General features: G+C 43.1%; 1 protein-coding gene across 3 annotated transcripts; it reads left to right on the top strand.

Moving 5' to 3' along the window:
- The first annotated feature begins 14,965 nt into the window (after positions 1–14,965).
- LOC139577062 (AN1-type zinc finger protein 5-like) lies at positions 14,966–25,234 on the top strand. 3 transcript variants are annotated; one of them, XM_071403817.1, is made up of 6 exons: positions 14,966–15,222; positions 20,848–21,012; positions 21,262–21,358; positions 21,451–21,527; positions 22,930–23,043; positions 23,448–25,234. In XM_071403817.1, exons 2-6 carry the CDS (start codon positions 20,850–20,852, stop codon positions 23,594–23,596), a joined length of 600 nt encoding a protein of 199 aa, XP_071259918.1. In that variant the 5' UTR covers positions 14,966–15,222; positions 20,848–20,849; the 3' UTR covers positions 23,597–25,234. The 3 variants fall into 3 exon arrangements, with proteins under 3 accessions (XP_071259918.1, XP_071259917.1, XP_071259919.1); XM_071403816.1 differs by having other exon boundaries at positions 15,083–15,326; XM_071403818.1 differs by lacking the exon at positions 14,966–15,222 and adding an exon at positions 15,854–15,963.
- The last annotated feature ends 1,843 nt before the right edge of the window (positions 25,235–27,077 follow it).

Here is a 27,077-nt window from a genome sequence, read left to right as displayed (position 1 = left end):
CATGATAAATGTCATGTAGCACACTCATTTTGGAAGTTATCATTCTGAAACTTTGCACAAGTACTGTTGCCCTCTTATGTTTTTCACTGAAATTGTCCCCATATTCGTATCTGAATGTTTGTTTTATCTTGTTCATTTGAAAGATGATGATACAACAATTAAAAAGAAAAAACGTATGGTTTATCTAAACCAGATCTATTGTGTTATATTCTCCTACATTCAATTCACATTTACACAAACTTCAGAGTGTTTTCTTTCAAATGGTACCAAGAATATGCATATCCTTGCTTCTGGGCCTGAGCTAGAGGCTGTTCGATTTGGGTATGTCTTCAGGCGGAAATTGAAAGAAGGGGGTAGCTGTAAGAGGGTAAGTGTCTTTTACTTTCTGTCTCTGACATCAGAGAATGCAGGGCTGGTGTGTGTGTGTGTGTGTGTGTGTGTGTGTGTGTGTGTGTGTGTGTGTGTGTGTGTGTGTGTGTGTGTGTGTGTGTGTGTGTGTGTGTGTGTGTGTGTGTGTGTGTGTGTGTGTGTGTGTGTGTGTGTGTGTGTGTGTGTGTGTGTGTGTGTGTGTGTGTGTGTGTGTGTGTGTGTGTGTGTGTGTGTCTCTATAAAGTACTTGCCATTTCCACATTTGTGACAGCAGTCATACTCTGTAAGTGTCTCTGTGAGTTTGGGACCCTCTGAACTCTGGGTGCTGGTTGCAGTTGATTACCTGGTAGGGTCCCAGGCATTCTGTGGATCTGGTGGCAGGAGGGGGAATATGATAGCTGCTCTTTCTCCACCCTCATTTTCTCCTCTATCTCCTTAGAAAGGAACCGAGGAGAGGAAAGGAGAGGACACGAATCATGTAATAACTTGGCGTGAATCAAAGTTTCAGAAACAAAAACAAAAACAAAACCGCTAATTAAGCATTTTTTCACAATTCATTTTTCCATCTGGGATTTTAGAACTACTTCATGTAAGGTCTGTGTTTCGTGTAGGCTTACCCTGGCGTGATGTTTTGATAACCATGCAAATCTCTGTCAGACAAGGTAACTTTTATCAATAATTAGCATTATGAATATTTGAAAGTAAATTGAGACGAATATATTTATAATAGTCACCGTGTCCGAGAGAGAATTACACGGCTATCAAAATGTCACACCAAGGTAAGCCTACAGCAAACACATAATTAATTCAATTTTTTTGCTAAATTCGCAATGTGGAAAATGAATGGCAGGAAAACCATTGGAACCATTTCCATGTTTTTATGGGTATTATGACATGTCCACTGTGGCGGACTATTCTTTTCACCCCTATGAGATTGCTGAGGCATTGTTGTTTCTCTGTCGCCGTGGCGATTCTAACCCAGCTTTTCAAGCCTCCTTTCAGTGCTGCTATTTTACTCTTCTTCTTGTTCTCTTTATTTTGCTGGAGGGCAGAAGCAGCTACTGTACAGGAATGGCACCAAACTTTATGACCGATATTACAGGGATCACGTAATGTTTTGTTTACCCAGTGGCTGTGGTTCCGTAACTTCCTCGAATTCCCCACCTAAAAAAATATATGTCAAAATGCTACTTGTCTGCCTCCTGCTTATGTTTTTGATATTTGTAATATTGTAGCTTAGATATACTGTCATACCCTAAATCCCTGGCTATTCCCTATAGCATGTAGTTCAACTAGTAATTTAACTACATTTTGCAGAAGCTTAGTGGTAGTTTAACTCAATTCAAATCTAGGTAGTGTTTTCAGTAGTTAATTACTTGTTTGCCATGTAGTGGTGTAGCTATAAATACTGGAACTACACACTACTTTTTTGGCAAAAATAAAATATGAGGGAAGTAGGCAAGAATTTCCTATCTTTTTCGCCATCAGACCTGCCTAATTCTCACTTGAAACGTTTTTGTGTTTAATAGGCTAAATTGCACATTATGTTAACATCTGACTCCAGAGTGCTCTGTTCTTGCAATTTGTAGTCTATGACATTCAAAGTAACTTTAGTTAATTAAACTATATTTTTCTTAAGGGTAGCTTTAGTGTAGCTTAACTTCTTCCGGGGGGGAGTAATTGGTAGCTTGGTAAACTATAAACTATATTTTCAGACTAGCTTCCCCAACACTGCATTTTGAAATGTTTATTCCAATCGCAGCGAAATGGGCTGTCTATCAGATAATGTAAACTGCATGCAGGTAAACTGTGGGACCCTTGTTATTGACCAGTGAAATGAAATACTCTGGCAGTTGCTGCTCTCTGGTGGACAGACTATGTCAGTGCAAGTATCACGCACGGGCTGTAATAGATAAAGACAGTGTGAGAACCTTTTTGTTACAGTTTTTTACGATTGCTTACACACTAAAATGTTACTTTTCCCACAATTAGCAAAACCTTACACTCAAGGAGCAAAACACAAGGCTAGATTTGCACAACTGTAAGCACATTGTCAGCTTCACACTATTTGCAAAACATTACACACAGTGATTTGCAAAACACTAAACACACTTGTATACATCAGACACAGAAGTATATCATGATGTCACTTCCTTGCAATTCCAAAGCACTGACTGTCAAATTACTACACCTATGAGCCAATCTGTTAAACACAGCCATCAGGTGAACAAACACATGATTGCTAAATTGTAGACACACCAATCAGGTTTAAGCACTATAAAAATGCAGCAGGTAGGTTCACCTGCCTTCAACCAAAATGGAAGGAGTCAGAAGAAGAGTGAGGGTGAGAGGAGGAGTACACAGAGGAGGAGGAGAAGGAGGCCGAGGCCGTGCCAGAGGTCGAGGAAGACCTGAAGCAGGAGGAGAACGTGCACAAAGAAGTGGACAAAACTTATCAAATGACATTTGTGCAACACTAGTGGACCATGTTGTGAACCACGGATTGACGCTGAGGGAGGCTGGACTGAGAGTTTAGCCAAATCTTAGCAGATATACAGTGGCATCTGTCATAAGGACTTTTCGACAGGAAAACAGGTAAAAGATCTGACTACAGTTACAGTAATCAGCCGCTTATTGTATGCACCATATCAGCACTTGTGATACCCCTTCCTGTGACATTGTACAGTAAGTTACATGTATTATTCTCTACATAGGATTGAGGGTCGGGAATGACAAGGAGGAAGGGGGCCCATATTCACGCAAGAACAAGAGAGATAATAAACATGGTTTTGGCCAATAATGTTATCAGGCTCAGAACTACAAGCCAACATTATCGGTGACCTTGCCATTTTCAATAATGTCCATCAGGTCTCTCAGTCAACACTGGGACGCATCCTGAAAAGACATCAGGTTCAAATGAAACAACTTTATCGAGTGCCTTTTGAGCGGATTTCAGAGGGTCAAGCGGCATGAGTATGTGGAGGTTTGTATTGTTCACTTTAGCACTGTGATGTTCCATACTGCACACATGACTTTTTTACATTGACTGTATACTAGACCTATCCTGAACTACACAATCTTGTCTTTCACTGTATTTCAGGGAGTTTTGCAGATGGATGCTGAGGAAATCCTGCATGAATTCATATATATTGATGAGGCAGGGTTCAACCTCACAAAAGCAAGGAGAGGCAGAAATATAATTGGCCACAGGGCTATAATCAATGTCCCAGGGCAACGTGGGGGTAACATCACCCTTTGCGCTGCCATTTCACAGCATGGGGTTGTCCTCCGTCATGCCAAAATGGGCCCTTACAACACACCTCACATTCTTGCATTTTTGGACCGATTGCACCACATCGTCACAGCAGGTAATGAAATGCACCAGATGCAATACACGGTCATCTGGGACAATGTGTCATTCCACCGCTCTGCTTTGGTCCAGAACTGGTTTCAACACCATCCACAGTTGACAGTACTACACCTTCCACCATACTCTCCGTTTCTAAACCCTATCAAAGAGTTTTTCTCTGCATGGCGGTGGAAGGTTTACGATCTCCAGCCCCAGGCTCAGGTACCCCTCATTCAGGCCATGGAGGACGCCTGTGACCAAGTCGACTCCGCAGCTGTGCAAGGATGGATTCGACATTCAAGACGGTTCTTGAACAAACACCAAATATTATTTTTTATATTGCATCTTGTATATATTCCACATAGAATAGGTAGACATTCTATAGCCTGGGGACTGCCATGTGAAGCAATAGTCCTGACTACTCAAACCATGAGCAGCAGGAAAGGCAGCACCAGGCCAGGGTTGGAGGTGTAGCTGAACACCTTCCCTAACCAGGCTGGGAAATCAGATTCCAGCATCTCCTGGATCACATCAAACATGCGTCTCTTCCCACTGCAATCAGAGATGAGAAACTCATCACACAACAACTGGCACAGGCTGTCAGGCTAGGAAGGCATGGTTCTCAACATTAAGGGGCGGTTTCCCATGCACCGATTAAGCCTAGTCCTGGACTAAAAAGCAAGCTCTTTTGAGAATCTCCATTGAAAATGATGTTTTTAGTCCAGGACTAGGCTTCATTTTTGTCTGGGAAACTGCCCCTAAAGGTTACTGAACAGCCCACACCCCAGACTGAAACCAGCCAGCGTGTGTGCGTGTGCGCGCATGTTTACATGCGTGTCTTGTCATATACAGAATACAGGTGTTTCTCTGTTACATGAAGGGGACACAGTGGAAAGAGGGGGGATGGTGACTATGGTATAGATGGCGGCAGCGTTTTGCGGAAGAGGGTGACCAGTAGCATAGCCATGTAGAAGTTGTTGGAGCCTGAGGCCTTGAACACCCTCTCTTAGGGAACGTTACAGCACATGACGGCCCAGCACCTCAGGTACATTGACACATGCAGTCTCAACCAGAGGTGTAAAGTACCTAAGTAAAAATACTTTCAAGTACTACTTAAGTCGTTTTTGGGGTATCTGTACTGTACTTTACAAATTAATAAAAAATGAAAAGCTGAAATGTCTTGAGTCGATAACTATTCAACCCATCTGTTATGCCAAGGCTAAATAAGTTAAGGAGTAAACATTAGTTTAACAAGTCACAAAATAAGTTGCTTGGACTCTGTGTGCAATAATAGTGTTTAACATGATTTTTGAATGACTACCTCATCTCTGTACCCCACACATACAGATAATTGTAAAGTCCCTCAGTCAAGAAGTGAATTTCAAAGACAGGTTCAACCACAAAGATCAGGGAGGTTTTCTTGTCCTGAATACAAAGTGTTATTTTTGGGGAAAATCCAAAACAACACATTACTGAGTACCACTCTCGATTTGGGATATACATCGAAAACAAGGTCTGAGGTTAACACAGGTTTAGGGGATCTTATACGTTTTGTTCTATGAGATAATATCAGTCAGTTAATATGACCTTTATGAATTATGAAGTCTTTTTGTGATTTATGTGCTTTTTAAAATCACATAAATGCTTCAAAATTCACAAAAAGTGATGTTAGCTGATTCAAATGATCGCATAGCACAAAACGTATAAGATCTCCTAAACCTGTGTTTACCACCGACCTTATTTTTGGCATTTATCCAAAAACCCTACAAAAAATGTTTTCTCATAGGCCTTGTCCAACGAACCATGGTGGAGTTAGTGCCTACAAAAATACACTATTGCTCGCTGTACATGAATAAATTAATGTACACTCAAACACAGAGACATGTAAGAACATTTTGCATGAATAATTCAAAAGGAACTGTAAACAGGCATTACCCAGGGATTATCACAGACAACTCCTTGCTATCAACCAATCAGCATTCAGGATCCAAACAACCCATTTTATAATTAAGCTAAATTATTGCCAACATTTAATAAAATGATTAACAACATGTTTTCATTAAATACATTATTTTAATGAGTACATTTGTTTTATTTTTGAGGACCACTTTGAGGACCAATGAGAGCAGTAATCATAAAGGTACTAACTTCCTTATCACCACCATGTAGCTGTAGGCCACAGTTCCCATGGCAACCAGGAAGTAGGAGAGGGGCATGCAGAACTTGGCTGTTGTATTAGCCATATATAGAAGAGTACAGAATACTGGGCGTAGCCCTGGGACACACAAATATGATTCAGATTTCAATTAGTAGTAACAACTTCTCGACAACTTAAAAAAACAAAGCACGCACACTGTGTGGCGCACACACATTAGAAGAGTCATGTTAGTGGTAACGTTACACAGTGAACACATTACACGCCACCCCTCCCTCCACCCCTCCCTCCATCCCTCCACCCCCCCCCCCCCCTCTACCCCTCCCTCCACCCCTCCCTCCATCCCTCCACCCCCCCCCCCCCTCTACCCCTCCCTCCACAACTCCACCCCTCCCTCCACCCTTCCACCCTTCCATCCCTCCACCCCCCCCCCCGCCCCTCTACCCCTCCCTCCACAACTCCACCCCTCCCTCCACCCCTCCCTCCATCCCTCCACCCCCCCCCCCCTCTACCCCTCCCTCCACAACTCCACCCCTCCCTCCACCCTTCCACCCTTCCACCCCTCCACCCTTCCACACCTCCCTCCACACAACTTAATAGATTTCTAACAGCAAAACTAGCAATGTCATGAAAAAGATCCCACAAAGGTCTGCTGACTATAATTGTGTTGTAAAGGATCATAGATAACTGGTAGCATTAATATGACACACAATAAAGAACACATAAAACTTTGGTCCAAGTATCGACAAGTCAATGTCCTTCCCACCGGGCACAGACGTCAATTCAACATCTATTCCACGTTGGTGCAACATAATTTAATTGAAATGACATGGAAACAACATTGATTCAACCAGTGTGTGCCAAGTGGGTGTCACCAACCGATGACTCTGTCCTCCCCCCACACCATGCCTTTATACGCATACAGCTTTCTGCACTTTCCTTTCCTAAGAGATCCCTCATATTTCTCCACAAACTCCTGTAACTCCCTGTGAAAAATGAGGCAGGAATAGTTACTGTTACCGGTACTGGTACAATTGAAATAACCATCAATATTTTTGCCCCATACACGATGCTCTGGATTACAATGTGCTTCTCCAACATCCTCAACAAGCTCTGTGGTCCCTTCTTTTTATTATCTTTTTTCCTCTTCCCCTCGCATCCCCATCCTCCTCTCCTACAACCTCCATCTCTTCTTGCGCCAGTTTTCTGGTTCTTTCATTCCTGAAATTCTTTGTATTTTTGGGAACTGTATCATTCTTTACTTCTTCCTGCCTCTCATCCTCTCCCCTTTCCATTTCCCCTCCTTATTCCTCTTTTCTTCCTCTCCTCTTTTTCTGGTCTATCCTCCAATTCCTTCCATTTATTATTTTCTTTCTGTCCCTCTCTTTCTTTCTCTCCTCATCTTTTGCCCTCTCCTGCCTCACATCATAGTCAATAACTGTGTCCTCTTCATCAAAACAGAGATCTGGTAGTCGTCTTTATAATATTTTAATCAAACAATAATATTATAATCAAACAATAATATTATATCAAACAATAGAAAACAAGAAACAAATGAATTGGTAGGACACGTGATCCTAATGGGACAGTAGGCAAGATAGAGACGCCAGTAGGTGACAGATATCTACCGCGACTCCTGTCCATGTTGGTCACTTTACTTTCTCCCTTCACATACCACCCACCCTAGCTCTCTCCCTCCCTTTCTTCTCTCTCTCCCTCCCTTTCTTCCCTCCCTCCAATCTCTCTCTCTCTCTTTCTCTCCTCCTCCCTACCTCCGTTCCTCCCTCCCTCTCTCTTTCTCCCTCCCTCTCAGATGCAGGCTGTTGTCAGAGATCCCTGTTAATCCAGTGGTAATTGGGGACACAGGTCGTGAGAGGTGGACCAAGGAGTGCACAGTGTCGTGTGACAAGGGTGTAGGCAATAAGAGTGGACAGCAGAGATGAGAGTGTTTCCTGACTTGGACACAGTGCCATATGTCAACACCTCCAGCAGCCATTCTACAAATATTGAGACAACTAAAATATATATAAATATTGATTGATTGTGATTGTGAAGGCCAGGTCATCTGATGCAGCACTCCATCACTCTATTTCTTGGTCAAATAGCCCTTTCACAGCCTGCAGGTGTGTTGGGTCATTGTCCTGATGAAAAACAAATGACAGTCCCACTAAGCGCTAACCAGATGGGATGGCGTATCGCCTGATTCACTCAGTCTTCTCTGAACAGTTGATGTTGAGATGTGTCTGTTACTTGAACTTTGTGAAGCATTTATGTGGGCTGCAATTTCTGAGGCTGGTAAGTCTAATGAACTTATCCTCTGCAGCGGAGGTAACTCTGGGTCTTACTTTCCTGTGGGGGTCCTCATGAGAGCCAGTTTCATCATAGCGCTTGATGGTTTTTGCGACTGCACTTGAAGAAACGTTCAAATTTCTTGAAATGTTCCGGATTGACTGACCTTCATGTCTTAAAGTAATGATGGACTGTCATTTTTCTTTGCTTATTTGAGCTGTTCTTGCCATAATAAGGACTTGGTCTTTTACCAAATAGGGCTATCTTCTGTATACCACCCCTACCTTGTCACAACACAACTGATTGGCTGAAACGCATTAAAAAGGAAAGAAATTCCACAAATTAGCTTTTAACAAGGCACACCTGTTAATTGAAATGCATTACAGGTGACTACCTCATGAAGCTGGTTGAGAGAACTGCAAGAGTGTAAAAAGCTGTCATCTAGGCAAAGGGTGGCTACTTGAAAATATATTTTGATTTGTTTAACACTTTTTTGGTTACTACTGTACATGATTCCATATGTATTATTTTATAGTTTTGATGTCTTCACTATTATTCTACAATGTCGAACATAGTAAAAATAAAGAAAAACCCTGGAATGAGTAGGTGTGTCCAAACTTTTGACTGGTACTGTATGTATGAAAATACAAACAAAAGTGACAATCTGTACTATCGCCTCATATGAAACATTTGATCTTAAATCCAAAATACTGGAGTATAGAGACACATTTAATATTTTAGCTTCACTGTCCAAATACCTATTGTGTTGAGTGTAGATATGATAGAACAAAGAACCTATCCTTGAACTTCGTATGTAACCTACTGTTTTGTGCTTTGTAAAATACACCTCTGGACCGTACTATGATGTTGCGTGAGTATGTAGGCTAAAAAGTTTGTCTTTTATTACTCTGGTTGGAGAGATTGTGTGCAGGTAAACTTAGCTACAAACATAGGGGAATCCATGTTGGGAGAGGTGAGTAGGATCCTCAATGCAACCTGAGCCCTTTATCCCACAACAACCCCCATGACCTTAGCCAAATACAAAACACACATACATTCAGTACCAGTCAAAAGTTTGGACACACCTACTCATTCAAGGGTTTTCTTTATTTTTTACTATTTTCTACATTGTAGAAACTTTCAAATTGTAGAATAATAGTGAAGACATCAACTTTGTGTGTTTGTGTGTTTGTGTTTGTGTTTGTGTTTGTGTGTGTGTGTGTGTGTGTGTGTGTGTGTGTGTGTGTGTGTGTGTGTGTGTGTGTGTGTGTGTGTGTGTGTGTGTGTGTGTGTGTGTGTGTGTGTGTGTGTGTGTAAGCGGGCAAGTGATAAATTGTGAATCATTAGATCACATAAGCGGGTTAAGGGGGTAGTGATCACTGCATAATGAATGTGGTAACTGACTCAAACAACAGATTTCACACAGATTAACTGTCTGTTATCCGCATATATCTCATGACATGGGTCACAGTGGCAATAGAATCCATCACAACGACACAGAGAGTCAATACTGTGAATTTTGAATATTGCATCTTAGTGAGATCAATAGAAAAACAAGATGCAGTCTTCAGTGGACTGATTCAAGGAGTTAAACGTGTCAACAGATCTGTTACAGGGAACAGTTTACCCTTTAGGCATTTTTCCCAAACAGACACTTAACTCTAACAGAGTAAACTCTTGGTTGGATTACAACCAGTCTAGTTTTTCTGAAAAGGCCATATCGATTCCTTGGAGGGGGGAAGAACAACTTTGAACTATCTTACTGACTTTCTCTTTCTTGAATAAACTTCAACAGAAAAAGGTGGTGTGTGATGTACACAGATTAAAAGAAAACAGGTTGGTGTTCATTAGGGCACACAACTGAAAACTTAGGAAACATTTTGCCATGAAAAATAAATGAGCATCTTCTTGTTTATGTTAAGATTGTCCTTCCCTGTTTCAGTCCATTTTCTTCCGTTTGCTGCCTTTAAAGCAAAGTGTTGGGGCTGCTGCGTGAGTCTGTGTGTGTGCCAGTGTTTCTTCGCGTATTAGGGACCTCATAACCAGTAACCTTTCACTGTGGAATGCAGTGCTAAAGAGTTGTTGCCACTAAACATGAAGAAGCAGGGAGGGTTTCAGCCCAGCGGCAAACAAACTCTGCTGTTTGTTTCTAGATGAGAGAGAGAGAGAGAGGTTAGTGTGTGGTGAGTAAGGCAGCGTCACAGGCGTAAGGGACAGGAACCAATAGTAAGAGGGTGGGATTAGAGATTAAGGGCTCTGATTGACAGCTCACACCCCGATGGAGGCGGAGCAGTACTCAGCAGACATAGACGCACGTGGCCAGTTCCATCTGCACGAGGAAGCAGCAACAAAGACCAGCCAGTCTGGAGAACAGAGGACATCTGCTGCACTCACAGATGTGCACACACACACGCACACACACACACACACACACACACACACACACACACACACACACACACACACACACACACACACACACACACACACACACACACACACACACACAGAAATCAGTAACACAGAGACACTATAATACTCTCACTGTACTTCACGACTTGTATTATATTTCACTGAAATATACCTCCAATTACAGTGAACAAGCACACTCATATACCAAGGGCTGCTCCGTCGCTGGTCTTCCCCAAACTTGCCCCAGTGTAATATGATCATGGTTATTCCCCCAAACCTCCAGTCCTGGTGGTGAGAATATGGGAGGGATGAGAGGAGGGCAGTAGGCATAAGACTGAGGCTTTGGACTCCTCCCTTTTGAAAGAAACAGATAAACAAATTGATGAGTCACACTATTCCAGACCAGCCGAGAGAGGGCGGGGGGGGGAGCTGATCAAGTGGTGCCGAGTCAGCAATTCACATTCCATTCAGATATAATTGTATTCTCCCCTCCTCTCTTTACTCATCTCTCTTTCACAAGCACATGTACTCACTGGCTATCTCTCTTTCTCTCTTTCTCTCTCACTCTTACAAGTGCTCTCTTCTTTTCTTTTGTCATAATGTCTAACCTTTTATTTTGTGCAAGAATTAAACACTTGAATGGAAAATGCACTGGAGAACACCTTAGTTATAAAAACCAAGCTCTGCCTCATAAGGACAATGATCAAAATGAACAGACCCCCTCTGTAATCTGATTAAACATATTGAACCCTTTCTGCACCCCCTTTAGTGTGTCCCCACCACCCATAACCCCTCTCAGACTGAGGCTGCATAGACAGAGTGGGGTGTGGATGAACTTTTGTGGCAGTGGCATTTGTCCTGTGCAGTAAAGAGCTTATCGTGCACAACACAACATGGTAAAGCTGCCATTTCACCAACCCCTTGATCAACAGTGTTATACACTGATGCTAGACAGACAAGCTGTGTGTGTGTGTTTACCTCTATGCGTGTATCTCCCTCTGTGTGTGTGTGTGTCTACCTCTATGTGTATCTCCCTCTGTGTGTGTGTGTCTACCTCTATGTGTGTATCTCCCTCTGTGTGTGTGTGTGTGTGTGTGTGTGTGTGTGTGTGTGTGTGTGTGTGTGTGTGTGTGTGTGTGTGTGTGTGTGTATCTCCCTCTGTGTGTGTGTGTCTACCTCTATGTGTATCTCCCTCTATGTGTGTATCTCCCTCTGTGTGTGTGTCTACCTCTATGTGTGTATCTCCCTCTCTGTGTGTGTGTGTGTGTGTGTGTGTGTGTGTGTGTGTGTGTGTGTGTGTCCCTCTGTGTGTGTGTGTGTGTGTGTCTACCTCTATGTATCTCCCTGTGTGTGTGTGTGTGTCTACCTCTATGTGTGTATCTCCCCCTGTGTGTGTGTGTGTGTGTGTCTCCCTCTGTGTGTGTATCTCCCTCTGTGTGTGTGTGTGTCTACCTCTATGTGTGTTTTTCCTTGTGTGTGTGTGTGTATCTCCCTCTGTGTGTGTATCTCCCTCTGTGTGTGTCTACCTCTATGTGTGTATCTCCCTCTGTGTGTGTATCCCCCTCTGTGTGTATCTCCCTCTGTGTGTGTATCTCCCTCTGTGTGTGTATCCCCCTCTGTGTGTGTATCCCCCTCTGTGTGTGTATCCCCCTCTGTGTGTGTCTACCTCTATGTGTGTATCCCCCTCTGTGTGTATCTCCCTCTGTGTGTGTATCTCCCTCTGTGTGTGTATCTCCCTCTGTGTGTGTATCCCCCTCTGTGTGTGTATCCCCCTCTGTGTGTATCCCCCTCTGTGTGTGTCTACCTCTATGTGTATCTCCCTCTGTGTGTGTGTATCTCCCTCTGTGTGTGTATCTCCCTCTGTGTGTGTCTCCCTCTGTGTGTGTGTCTACCTCTATGTGTGTGTATATCCCTCTGTGTGTGTCTACCTCTATGTGTATCTCCCTCTGTGTGTATCTCCCTCTATGTGTGTGTGTCTACCTCTATGTGTGTATCTCCCTCTGTGTGTTTATCTCCCTCTATGTGTGTGTGTCTACCTCTATGTGTGTATCTCCCTCTGTGTGTGTGTGTGTGAATAGAATATAAACTGAATTTGTATTTTGAACATCATGCACATTAAAACAGTAGGCCTATCACACTGTATACATAAACACATAGAGGACATTGACACAATGATTCATAAGACCACTGCCCTGTCTCTTTTCCTTTTTCTCCCTGTGTGTGTGTGTGTGTGTGTGTGTGTCTCTTTCTTTTCATCTATCTATGTATGTATACCTATCTTAGCCCATGGGCTGTACAGGCAGGCAGTTCCAGATACTGTACAAACATACACACCTGTATGTTGTTGTTGTCATTGCTACGTTGTCAACTCACAGATTCTCACATGCCCCTGTCAAAATTGGGGGGTGGGGGGTGGGATAGGATATTCTATACCTTACCCTTTAACCTCCACATACAAAACCCCTCATAAATCACTTTTAAGGCTAAAAATATGTTCCTGCTTTCGCACTCTCAGGACTGAGCAAACGCAGATCTCACACCACAGTGACCCGGTGTTACCTTAATTGGGGAGGACAGGCTCTTAGTAAAGGCTGGAACAGAATTAATGGAATGGTATCAAACACATCGAACATGTGGTTTCCATGTGTTTGTTACCATTCCCTTGACTCCATTCGAGCCATTATTATGAGCCGTCCTCCCCTCAGCAGCCTCCTGTGTCTCACATGTACTGTATGTCCCAAGCACACACATAAACAGGGCTTGAGCACAAACATATTTTGTTTTATTGTCAGGGAATGGGAGACAGTGTACGCACACAACACCACAATTGTATGATAAAGGCACATTATCAGTCTCCGTATTGGACCCAGTGGCACTTGAAAGGCTCTGTTATGCCAAAAGCAAACGCTAGAGAGGAAAAGTTTCAATCATTGGTCTTGTTTCCCAAACATTTTTATTAAACAGTTGTTGTCCCACAATATTGTTCATCTGATGTTCCTCGGCGTCTTCGAAAGGCATGAGGCAAATGATTTGTAAATACACCCAACTATTTACTGTTTTCAGGGAGAAAAAACTGTCAATTTACTTTACAATATGGCCAGAATGGGGTTTGAGTCTGTTCCCCTATTTATGCATTTGGGTGGGTGTCAATTTGTGCTGTTTAATCTATGTGTGTTACAGCTTGTGTGATGATAAATCCTGGGCGAACACACTCCCCTCACCACCAATCTAGGGTTCCATCAAAGAGCACCTAACACAAACACATGATATCCCACCCCATGTTTTTCTTCAGCCCGGGACGTTCTGTATGCTGAGAGTAGGAGTGATGTTTTGGACGTCGGAAGGTGTGTAGCCACAGGGCAAACACACTGACCCCATGTTCAAATACACATTCACTGAAACCACAAACATGTTTTCACATAGGGAGCAGAGTGGTAGGCCATGTGGTGTGTCAATGTCTGGATAGCCCAGTGTCTAATGCTGTTTTTGGTTTCATTGTGTGTGCAGACTATAGGATCTCGACCTCCTTGGCAAGATTATCTCACTCCAGAATTACGTTTACTGCACATACCAGACAAGTTTATCATGAAAGAGCATAGGAGTCAGTACCTCCCGTGTGTCATGAAAGAGCATAGGAGTCAGTACCTCCCGTGTGTCATGAAAGAGCATAGGAGTCAGTACCTCCCGTGTGTCATGAAAGAGCATAGGAGTCAGTACCTCCCGTGTGTCCGATGGGTATGTCACCTCTATATTTGTTTTGCTGTTCTTCTTGATTCTTGACTGGGGTGGGGAGAGGAAACGAGCCCGTATTGCAACACCCACACACCTAGTGACGTTACGTTTGATACCAGAGCACTGAGTAATGCTTGGAACTGGCTTTACAGTGTATAGACTACTGCGAAACAGTGTGAGGATGCCTGTATCGCTCTATCAGAAGCACGTGCTCAATGACGTACGAAGCGTTGTTTTTGTCGAGGAATCACCTGAATTGTTTGATATTGGTTTCAGTTGAAGACAAAAAGCGAACTCCGGTGTGTGTGCCGTCATCTATAATAATTTGGCTTCTTTAAATTATTTTGACCAGCATGTGCCACTAGCCTACACTATGTTGACCAAAGACTTGAGTAATGAACCTATTTTCGACACAATTGGCTGGATAGCCTCAATGCTTCAAGAAGCTATCTGTGGTGGACAAATAAATATGTGATATTCTCACATAATAAACACGCATATGTTATCACAAGCCTGTCAACATTATTTGAATTACTAATTTAGACACATTCCTGAATAAAGTTATGTTGTGGCTCGATACCCACAGACTGACTGTACGTGGGTGGATGACGAATGAATGCCCAACCCCTTGTACCGTACGGTGTGAGACACGCGGGCCAGGGGTTCTCGGGTAGCCAATCACAGTACGTTCTTTTCCCGGTGACATCATCTGCCACTCCTCTTACTATAGAATGAAACGACCGAGAAAGCAACTAGAGGGTGCAGAGAGAGAGAGAGAGAGAGAAAAATAAAGAAGGAAGGAACAGCCTCGGTCAGAGAAAAGAGCGATAAATACATTTTGGGGACAGGATTTGTTTAAAAAAACGACTGCTTAACGAGACCATACATATTGTGTGATTCCAATCAAATTGTGCAGGTGAGAATCGAGATTTGAAGCGGTGGGTTGTCTTGGTGTATGATTGAAGACAGAAAAAAGGGACCCCGAAAAATTGGATCAACCTCAACGTAATATGGAATTTCGTAAGGATTTTTTTTAAATATCAATTAACATTATAAATGTGTGTATTGTAGAGGAGAGAGTCTAGTTATCCTTTATGCCTGGTAAACAAGGTCTAGCGAGCTAAAGTTGTCACCACCTCCTCACTGACAACATCACAAGCCTTCGAACGTGTTAGTCTAGCTGATCCAGGGGAAAAACAAGACAGAGAGGAGGGTCGCTAACGTTACAGCAACCGGACGTTATGCTATCGGTTTTCTATCTTTTTAAAAAATGGTAAACTAGTGATATATTTAAGGTACTTTTTTCGTATTTGTGCTTTGTCTAAAAATAGTTTTAAAATAATACGTACGTTATCAGCTAACTTAGCTACCTAAGTAGTTGCTATTACTAACCGAATTGTTAAGAGTTTTGGTCGAATGAGTTGACTGGTTAATTTTGAAATGAGTTGATTGTTAGATTTGTGTTAGATTTGAACGACAAATGAATGTTCCATTAAACATGACATTGAGTTCAGAAATTCTTTGTCTGGTTACCTTGCTAACAACATTGTATGCAAAAAGTCATTCTAGGTAACTAGTAACGTTATGGGAGCTATCAAACGACGTCCAAACAACAGGAAGAGATGAGTAGCAGACAAAGAAAGCGCAGAAGAACAAGGTTCGAAACGTGGCTGATTGATGTCTAGTTAGCTACTTCACTAATCTAGTTACAATACATTGTGTGCAACAAAGATGGCTTGCTAGCACTATTATTGCTTTTGGTCTCGGCAATGTTGCTTGTCTAGCTAGGTCTTGCCTGATAGCATTTTTTGCTGTACTGTAGCGTGACTCGATGATTTTTTGGGGGGGTCATATCCAATGTATTTCAGTGTGTCCTTTGTTAGCTGTTTGTTTCCTTAAGCGGTTGTTGTTAATGTCACTGACCATGATATGAGTCATTGGATAGCCTAGCCTGATTAAAAATCTAGATACTGCGTTTTGCCAGCTGGTGAACATTATGAAAGTGTTCCATGACGGTTGACCTAACTAAACAAGGCACTGCTCAGATTAGATGATCTGTAGTAGACCTTACTTGTTAGTTGTATTAGCGACATTTGAGGTAAAGCTAGGCAAATCTGTGCAGCCTTGATTAGGTCTATCCTATTGAATAAAAAGCACATTGTGCCAAGCCATTTTCCCCAAGTGGTGTGATGAACAGTAGGATAGGCTACAGTCACGAAACAAATTAGCCTAGCTGGTGTTTGATTTAAATTATAAACTGGGTGGTTCGAGTCATGAATTCTGATTGGCTAAAAGCCATGGTATGTCAGCAGTATACCATGGATATGACAAAACATTGTTTTACTGCTCTAATTACACTGGTAACCAATTTATAATAGCAATAAGGCTTCTCGGGTGTATGGAGGTGTGATATAGCGCCAATATACCACGGCTACGGGCTGTGTCCAGGAATTCCGTCGTGTGTAAGAACAGCCCTTAGCCATGGTATATTGGCCATATACCACACCTCCTCGGGCCTTATTGCGTCGCTGTAGACAGAATTGATCCACGTGAAGTACGTTGTTTGACATATGGCCTAACTGACATTCTATCGGAGAGCAGCAGGGCCTGGATGGCAGAAGAGCAAAATACTCACCACTTTTGTCTGTCCAATAAAAATAATGATGGCTTGCAAATGCTATTTCTTTCTCTGTGAGAAGATGCGTGAGAGCGTTCGTGTTCCGTATATGCCCAGCTGGCAAATATAGATTGTTGGGCGTTGAGCAGGTCACAATCATCTTACAGCTCGTGACATTCAAACATTTTCTCCAGGCAACATCAACAATTTTCGTGCTTGCAAGAGACTTTGCTGTGCAGTCAGCCAGCAGACACCTGATACAGTCGAATAGGCTTCAAGGAAACCCTTGTGTGGGGGGTTGGAGACAACCACACGTGTTTGCTGTAAAGTGCAAAGGCTGACAGGCATATTGTTTGTTGATCGCAGGGCCATAATAACACTGACATCTCAGAAGGTTCTGAATAGGCTGCTGTGGTCCCTTCCCAGAGCATTTGACATGTTTTGGTCATGACTACAATGAGATAAGCTCCCCTGGGGACTGGAGGTGTCAAGTGCCACCTGTTTCATTTTACCTTTATTTTTGTGGGCGATGTCATAGATCTTTAATGTAATATTCCGTTTGGTTTAATGTTTATATTCCCTGCAAAGTGTTGAAGCCTATTTCGTCTTGGGGAAGTTACCGGTTGTTCGTTACCTTGAGTGTCTTGCTGACATGCTCAGCTCCTGCCAAGGAGAACATGTCTCAATTTGTTCTTCTCACTGTTTGTTCTCCTGTTTTCTTGTGCACAATGAGGAATTTCATCATCAATTTTACATATAAACCAGATTGCATACCAGATAGAATATTATAGACCTCAAGAAAGCCAGTCAGTTGATTATTGGCAATTTTTTCCCCAACACTTTTGATAAACAGGGCAAAATAGAAATTGGCCTATAAGTTAGGATCAGCATGATCTCTCCCTTTAAATAAAGGGCACACCGTGGCTGCCTTCCAAGCAATGGGAACCTTCCCAGAGAGGAGAGACAGGTAAAAAATGTTAGCAATAGGCTTGGCGACGATAGGGGCAGCAACCTTTGAAGAAGAAAGGGTCTAAACCATCTGACCCAGGTGTTTTTTTGGGATCAAGTTTAAGGAGCTCCTTTAGCACCTCGGACTCTGTGACCGCCTGCAGGGAGAAAGTTTGTAGCGTGGCAGGGGAAAAAGAGGTAGGAGCATCGGGGCTAGTCGCATTAGAAGGGGTGGGAGACGAGGACATGTTGAACGGGCAATGCGGCATGGCTGAGTCAAATATATGAATCCTGATTTATGAAGTGGTGATTTAAAGAGCTCAGGCATGTGCTCATTGTCAGTAACAACCATATCATCAACATTAAGAGACATGGGAAGCTGTGAGGAGGGTTTATTCTCCAGGTCTTTAACTGTTTTCCAGAACTTATTAGGGTTTGACCCACAGAGAGAGAACTGCTCCTTAAAGTAACTGACTTTGACCTTCCGAATAGCCTGAGTGCATTTATTTCTTATTTGCCTGAACGAGAGCCAGTCAGCCTGAGTATGTGTGTACTGAGCCTTTTATCCAAATGGAATTCTTGAAATGGAGTAACTCTGCCAGATCACGGTCAAACCAGGGGCTGACCCTGTTTTTAATTCTCATTTTCTATACGGCGGCGTGTTTGTTAACAATACCACTGAAAATATTTTAAAAAGGTCCAAGCATCTTCGACAGGGATCAAGCTGATTCTATACCAATTTACAGAGGCCAAGTCATGAAGGCTTGCTCATTAAAGATTTTTAGCAAATGTCTATGACAAATCGGGACAGGTTGTTTCATTGAGCAGCCATTACGAACACAGGCTGTAAAACAATGATCATTACAGAAAACACCAGACGGATACCTATCAGGATTGATTGTGAGGATAACATCAAGGAGAGTAGCCTTTTCTGGGTGTTTGGAGTCATACCTTGTGGGATTGGTAATCTGAAAAAGATTTAGGGAGTCCCATTGCTTTAGAACGGTGGTTTAAGCATGTCCCAGTTTAGGTCACCTAGCAAGACAAATTCAGACTTCGTGTAAGGGACCAGGAGAGCGCTTAGGGCAGGTACGGTACAGGCCGCTGCTGATGGAGGACAATAACATTCAGCAACAGTCAGCAAAGAGCTATTTGAAAGTTTAATGCTTAAAACCAGCAAATCAAATTGGAACAGACTTGGTGGAGACAATCGAGCACTGAAGGTGATCCTTGGCAAATATTGCCACTACCGCCTTTGGAAGATCTGTCATGCCGAAAAAGGTTATAACCAGAAAGCTTAACATCAGTGTTCAAAACACATTTTCTTAACCTCGTCTCAGTAATGACCAACCCATCTGGATTGGAGCTGTGAACCCACACTTTTTTTTCTTCTCATTTGATACATTTGAGGTAATAAGCTTCTATTGTTAACGTGCAGAAAACCCAGTCTTTTACGAGAGCAGAAATCGGTGAAGCAGATATCCAAGGTAGACTTGGGGCTAGCAACAGTAGATGGGCCAGGGTGTACATGCACATTTCCATATATCATCAGAAGTAATACAATCAGGGCACAACAGAGGACAGGGAATGCTCTGCAGTGTTGATTTGACATTTGAATGTGCATTAGATGGCAACAAGATCATATTGTACAGCAATTTCATCAAGTAACATGAATATAAAGCTGGCGAGAGGTGGTTAGAATAGGATGGGAGGCCAAGAGTCTGTGTAACCAATAGAGAGTCAGAGTACCCAACTGTGGGACAGACTGTTTGTTCCCACACTTGGGGAAACGAGCAAGTTCATGGTCAACAAAGCACGCAGGAGTCATGAGGCAAATAGCATAAAGCTCAAGAAAATAATATAACGACTTGGGGCCATTGTAAGTTCAGAGTCACTCCCCAACAGTGCATGTGTGCTGGAGGCAAGCGACAGCTCGGGAGTGTGGCGGGGATACCTGTAGCAGACGAGGAGGCGGGCCAGGGCAGACGGTGAACAGATTGCCAGGTGGAATCCAAGCAACGGGAGTAGGTGTCACACTCACTTGGGAGAAGTTTTTTTTGGGAAGCAGATTCCTTGTAGAAAATCCCAGCTAGCTAATGTAGCTAGCAAGTCTCTGTCCATTTTTATTTTCCACGTGGAAAAGGAGATTGTTAGCTAGCTATATTTCTTCGGTTTTGGCAAATGGTCCTTTAACGACATCCAAACAAAGTTGTCCTGTGGCTGTTGTATTTTGGAGATTGCGAGGAGGATATCTTCTGATGTGATCATAGCAACAATATTGTTTCTTATTGAGGTAATTTACAATTGAAGTGTCCTGACTGCATATCAGTTCAAAATAGAGATGAATCCAGGGGTTACTGTATTGTAATAACCTCTGCACAGATGGAGGGGGCTTCAAAAGCCTCAGAAACTGATATGTACCTATTGATTCTTGAAGAATATAAAACTTATAAATGCCTCATGAGCTTAGTTCAACTGTCGTTCCCCATCAAAACCCAAAGTATAACCCATGTTTTATTCCTATGTTTGTAAACAAGCACTGTATAGCCTCAAAACATGATTAAAGCTAATTTTGATATCATGGATGGTCAGACCTAGCATCCATAGCTCTGTCTTTGAATTTGAGTGATTACATTTCTCCAGCCCCACCCCTCCCCGCTTTTTACCGAAACGTGGTGGGAAGAACGCTTTATTGTTTCAACTGCTTATTGCCCCTTTGGTAGTAGAATCCTTGCTTCAGGGGATGTCTTTTCGATTCCCCCCCCCCACCTGTTTATTAGTCTTAATGTTCCTTTCTGGTATGTTAACTTCATATATATGTGCCCAACCACCACACTTACATTTAGTCACCTACAGTACCAGTCAAAAGTTTGGACACACCAAACTTTTGACTGGTACTGTAGGTCTCACCCGCGCTGTCACACATGCACACATACAGACACACTAACAAGATACCTTGCTCCCATTTGTCAACAGCGATGGCCCAAGAGACTAACCCAAGCCTGACACCTGTGCTTTGTACCACTGGCTGTGGTTTCTATGGCAACCCCAGGAACAATGGCATGTGCTCAATTTGCTACAAGGAGCACCTGAATCGTCAGCAGAGTAGTACCCACGGCTTGAGCCAACTTAGCCCAATGGGTAAGTTCCTCCTCCACCCTGTTTCTTACTGACCACACACACAACACAAATCTACTCCAAACAGTGTGTCCTCGTCCCCAAAACCAGACTCACCAAAGCTGCATTACATTGCATAGGGAAGTTATTGCTGTCTGCTAAAATTAGCATACACATTATGGGCCAGCTGCACTGTTGAGAGAACTGTTGAACCAAAAAGTATCTTCTCCTATCTGAGGTTGATGTTTTACTTTTGCTGTCTCTCCGGAACAGTTGGTAGTCCTACCCCTGATGCCTCAGCCATTCAGCGACTAGAGGCCAGTCTAGCCAAAGTAGACCCTTCATCAGGCTCTGCTGCAGACATGGCTAGGTAAGGTGTGTGTGTGTGTATGTCCGCATGTGATACAATGATACAATGATACAATGATACAAATTATTTTCTATCAATTGCCCCCTCTGCAGAACTATTCAAGGCTCTCTTCCAGTGACTCAACAAATGACAGAGATGAGCATCTCAAGAGAGGATAAAGCAGAGCCTGGTAAAACACACTACAAGAGGGAAACATTGTTCTGTTTGACCCACTTTAGCATTAGTGTACAAAACATTAACAACACCTTCCTAATATTGAGTCCCCACCCCTTTGCCCTCAGAACAGCCTCAATTCGTCGGGGCATGCGCAATACAAGGTGTCGAAAGCGTTCCACAGGGATGCTGGCCATTTGCACTCTAACGCTTCCCACTATTGTGTCAAGTTGGCTGGATGACGTGGGTGGTGGATCATTCTTGACATACAATACCGTTCAAAAGTTGTCAGTTAGAAATGTTCTTGTTTTTGAGAAAAAAAATCACTTTTTGTCCATTTTAAAATAACATAAAATTGATCAGAAATACAGTGTAGACATTTGTTAATGTTGTAAATGACTATTGTAGCTGGAAATGGCAGATTTTTTAAATGGAATATCTACATAGGCGTACAGAGGCCCATTATCAGCAACCATCACTCCTGTGTTCCAATGGAACGCTGTGTTAGCTAATCCAAGTTTATTATTTTAAAAGGCTAATTGGTCATTAGAAAACCCTTTTGCAATTATGTTAGCACAGCTGAAAACTGTTGTCCTGATTTTAAAGAAGCAATAAAACTGGCCTTCAGACTAGTTGAGTATCTGGAGCATCAGCATTTGTGGGTTCGATTACAGGCTCAAAATGGCTAGAAACAAAGACTCGTCAGTTTATTCTTGTTCTGAGAAATGAAGGCTATTCCATGTGAGAAATTGCCAAGAAACTGAAGATCTCGTACAACACAATGTACTACTCCCTTCACAGAACAGCGCAAACTGGCTCTAACCAGAATAGAAAGAGTGGGAGGCCCCGGTGCACAATTGAGCAAGAGGACAAGTACATTAGTGTCTAGTTTGAGAAAGACACCTCACAAGTCCTCAACTGCCAGCTTCATTAAATAGTACCCGCAAAACACCAGTCTCAACGTCAACAATGAAGAGGCGACACCGAGATGCTGGCCTTCTAGGCAGAGTTGCAAAGAGAGCCATATCTCAGACTGGCCAATAAAAATAAAATATTAAGATTGGTAAAAGAACACACACACAGGACAGAGGAACTCTGCCTAGAAGGCCAGCATCCCGGAGTCGCCTCTTCATTGTTGACGTACACCTATGTAGATATTCCATTGAAAATCTACCGTTTCCAGCTACAAGTCATTTACAATATTAACAATGTCTACATTAATAAGGGGTCATAGCTTTCACCTGGTCAGTCTTTCATGGACAGAGCAGGTGTTCCGAATGTTTTGTACACTCAGTGTATTTAGATGCAGCCTGACTTAAAGTCCTTGTACTTGAGTGCTAAAACACAGGAACTCTGTTTCATTTGAATCTCCAGACTGAAGTGTATATTTAAGTGCTTTTCTCTGTTTTCTCCTTCAGTTGTGACTGAGCCTACTTCTTCTAGCCCTGCCACTGGTGACGAGGCTAAGGGAGACACCCCTAATCCCAAGAAGAATAGGTGCTTCATGTGCCGCAAGAGGGTGGGCCTAACAGGTGAGCATGCCATAGCAGGACGTGGTGCTTTTTCAAAGAAATGGGATGACAGGATTGAGCAATGTGTACGCCGTAATGCTGTTTTTGCTGAAGAGATTGGCCATGTTTCAGGCCGCATACACTGCTGTCGCACAAATTGACTTGATGGGGTTCATGCAATGTACAACACTACTTCCACATTTGTGATGGTCTCAGATCTTTATGACTGTATAAGTAGTGTCTAACGTGGCAGGAACCCCATCAATGTCACGTATTGATCTAATAATCTGCACAAGAGGCAGTTTAGAATGTAACTCTTATTCCTGTGTGTCTGGTTTTATTAAGAGGTGAATCATTTTATTGAGTTGGTGTTTGGTTCCTACAGTGGTTTCCCTCTAATCTCTGACCTTTTAACTCTACCCCAGGGTTCGATTGTCGCTGTGGGAACCTGTTCTGCGGTCTCCATCGGTACTCCGACAAGCACAACTGCCCTTACGACTACAAGGCGGAGGCAGCTGCCAAGATCCGCAAGGAGAACCCTGTAGTGGTCGCCGACAAGATTCAGAGAATATAGGGTTAAGAACCATCCACACAAAGACTGAAGTATGATTGGACCCTCAACATGAACATTGGCATAAGGATATCGGACTGGTTTTTAAAATTACAACCTTGAGAAAAGTGAAAGAGTCCTTGCCTGAGGGGGAGATGCATGAACGATCACTATGTATTTTTTTATTTTTATAATATATTGTTTTTCCTGTATCTTTGCCGATATTCTGTTTTTTGTTGTCTTTTAAAAAGAAGCCCAGGGTACCTGTCGATGAGACGTAGTGAATGTTGGAGATGGATAGAAATGCCATAAATAGAGCCAACATGATCCACCCCCCTCAACATGTCAGAGGGGCATGTCTGTTCTGCGGAACATATTTCTATCTGGACGTTCCATCGCAACGTTGTGCCCCACTGAATACAGCCCCTGAGCTGTTTGGCCACTTTGTTGCCAAATTGACAATGAATATTTTGTCAAACTGTATGCACGTGCAGTATCCCGGCGAGTTCAGTTGTCTCCGTTTCTACTCTCCGTTCACATCAGTTGGTCGGGTCAGTTGTACGAAAGGTATGACCTCTAACTGCAAAGCTGTTTCAGAAACTTCTGTGTGACCGCTTCCGCCACTGCGCACTTTTGCCACAGCGCTCTCACAGCTGCTACCCGAGCGTGCATGCAATTGCAAACATATTCATGGGAAACAGCTGTTCACTAATTTATTGTTTTGAACACAAAAGGCTATATGGAGGAGGGCTCTGTCTGTACACGGTGTTGTACCCTTGCTGTCTTGCATGACAAAGACACGTAAGCCTCTCCGACCCGCCTACCTCGCAGCAGGACATGTTTCTCCTCATCGCATTGTGCATGTGAAGCCTTCTCTTATAATCACTTTGTTATTGCCAGGTGAGGGGGTTACCTCGATAGGCCATTTTTAGGTAACCTGGCACAGTTTCCTTTTGATCAAGTGACAGACAGTCGTTATTTTGACAACACTTAATTAACCAGCTATCATGTGGGACTGAGGGTTGCGTACACTGACCCTGGTGCAGAGGGTTGCGTACACTGACCCTGGTGCAGTTCTCTAAGTGAGGCTTGGGCACTACCCGTCTATGTTATGATATATGGGGGTATGAATGGGATAGCGCAACCCATGCAGTTATGTAAAATATCTGAATGAATTGGCATCACTCGAGACTAGTGCTAGGTCATTTTTTAAATATATATTTACTGACATTAGCAAATGTATTCAGTATAGTTGCGGAGTTAGGCTATATGAGCCAGCCATGCTTGTGTGTGTGTTAAGAGCGAGTGAGTTTGAGTGAGCACATGGTTGTCAGATTGTGTGCGCCCCCACCTTAGTCTGAAGCAATATGGGTTAAACAGCACAAGCTACGGTTTGAAAAATAGATTCCAGAGTTGGACAACTTCTTTTCAGCTTTCTATCCGCTATGGGGCTGTGTGAGACCTGTGTTGATCTTATTTTTGTTCTCCTGTAGGGATGTGAGGTCTACTTTTATTAAGAAAGTTATGTTTCAGTTTCCCCTTTTGATTGTTAGTTTATATGCAAATTTGTACAAAAAAACATATGTATTACATATAATCTTGCTACCCAGCATTGTATCATGTAAATAAAGACTGTACAGAGAGACAGTACAAGGCTTGGTATTGGTGGTTTGGATTACAGCTTCACTTGTTCTCAACGATGTCATTTGGATCAGGATCCCACAGTGTATATACATGCATCTGTTGTCTATTGCTCCTGTGAGCTCAACTTTGCTATAGCATTACAAGTAGAGGTTGGTTATTATAGTTTGGTTACAGAAAAAGGATTGCCTGGGTAGAGGTGAATGTGTGCCAGTCACTGTTTGGAGGCACACTTACTTTTTTGCACACCTGTCACATGCTTGGGGAAGTGTGTTGGCAGCTGAGGCCGGGAGAGAGTGAGGAAGACCGAGAAGATGACTACGCTCAACTCCCTACCTCACCCCTCCGTCTGAGCAGGGAGAAGAAAGAGGACAGCTGATGTGGGACATGAGCAGAAGGATCAGAGAACCAACATGTTCTGTTCAACCTGACCCAGGAACAGCTGGGGAGGTCCCGTAGCCTCCCTCTGAGGGCTGGGACAGGCACATCTACCCCCTGGTGAACCCCTAATGTGTGTATGTTTCACTTGCCATGTGTTAGTGAGTGTGCAGATGTCTGGAAAGCTGGCTCAGTGTGACATCAGTGGATTTAACATGAATGCACCATAGTCTACTGTGGGGAGTTAACACAAGGGGAGAGCTAGGGGAACTACGGTAGGAAGGAGATTGTTCCAAATCAACCCCTACACCCAAGGCACTCCTGTAGGTCTGAAGGGATTGGATAAGCAGTATGGCAATAGCTTCGTCTTGCATTTTAGAAGCAATATGACATTTCCACCCAGCTAATCTATACAATCCTCTCAGTTCTACAGGAGGGTTTAGGGGTTGGATTTTAATCCAGGGTGTGAGAGCAAGCTCACAAGGAGGGAAATAGGGGAAAGTGGGAGCATTTTAATAGGTCAGGGCGAGTTCACTGTGAACGTAGGGAATGGACATGTTTGAGATTATGAAGGGTTGACCCGAGGTACCATCACTGAACTCTCAGAGCGTGACCAGTCTGAGCCTGGTCCCAACGATGACACACACTCCCTTACCATACAGAACACTAAACAGACACTCCTAGAAATAAATGCTCTACTATACAGAACACACTAAACAAACACTCAGAGGAATACTTGCTCACCGTCCCATTCATCCTTTTGAACCTGTTCTACTTCTCCATCATCTCCCTTAAGACAGGCATCCCTCACTTTTGCCCAGAATGGACGGATAAAGAGAAAAGGAGAGCGGAGGAGAAGGAGTCATGAGTTTTTAGGCATGCTATTGACCTAGGTTTAACATTACGTGTCATTAGTCATCTAGGAAGCTTCCTTTAAGTCACTGGAAGAATCTCAGTTGCATTCTCCTCGCCTCCTAAAAACCCATTGGGTGAGAAAGCCAGATGTCCTCCAATGGGTTTTGAGAATGAGGCGAAGAGAGAGGACGGGGGAATATGCAATTAAGATTCTCCCACTGAGATTATAGGAGTGGTCACAGGATATTTGTATCATTGAGAGAGAGTGAAGAGGGGAAGGAAGGGTAGAGATAGAAAGAGGGGAAGATTGACAAAGGGGGTGCATGTAGACAAATCAGTGGATGAATGATTGAAGAGGGGATGGGAAAAAAATAACCAATTGTGAAAGTCAAGTGTTGCATTAACATGATTAAAAGGCCAATCGTAGGTCCAGAGGTCACAGCTTTTCACTGACTGGGAAATAAAGGAACGTGCTATTCGTCTTGACATAGGGAAGATCTCAATTGCATACTCCTCGTCTCCTTCTCAAAACCCATTGAATGAGAAATTCTGAGGTCCCACCCCTCTGACCTTATCCTCCAATCAGTTTCGAGAAGGAGATGAGAGGACGCAAGGATATTGCATTTGAGAT

This window comes from Salvelinus alpinus, chromosome 5 (assembly GCF_045679555.1).
Source record: "Salvelinus alpinus chromosome 5, SLU_Salpinus.1, whole genome shotgun sequence".
Taxonomy (NCBI): Eukaryota; Metazoa; Chordata; class Actinopteri; order Salmoniformes; family Salmonidae; genus Salvelinus; species Salvelinus alpinus.
The sequence above is the reverse complement of the archived record's forward strand: the minus strand, read 5'-3'. Positions and strand labels throughout refer to the sequence as shown.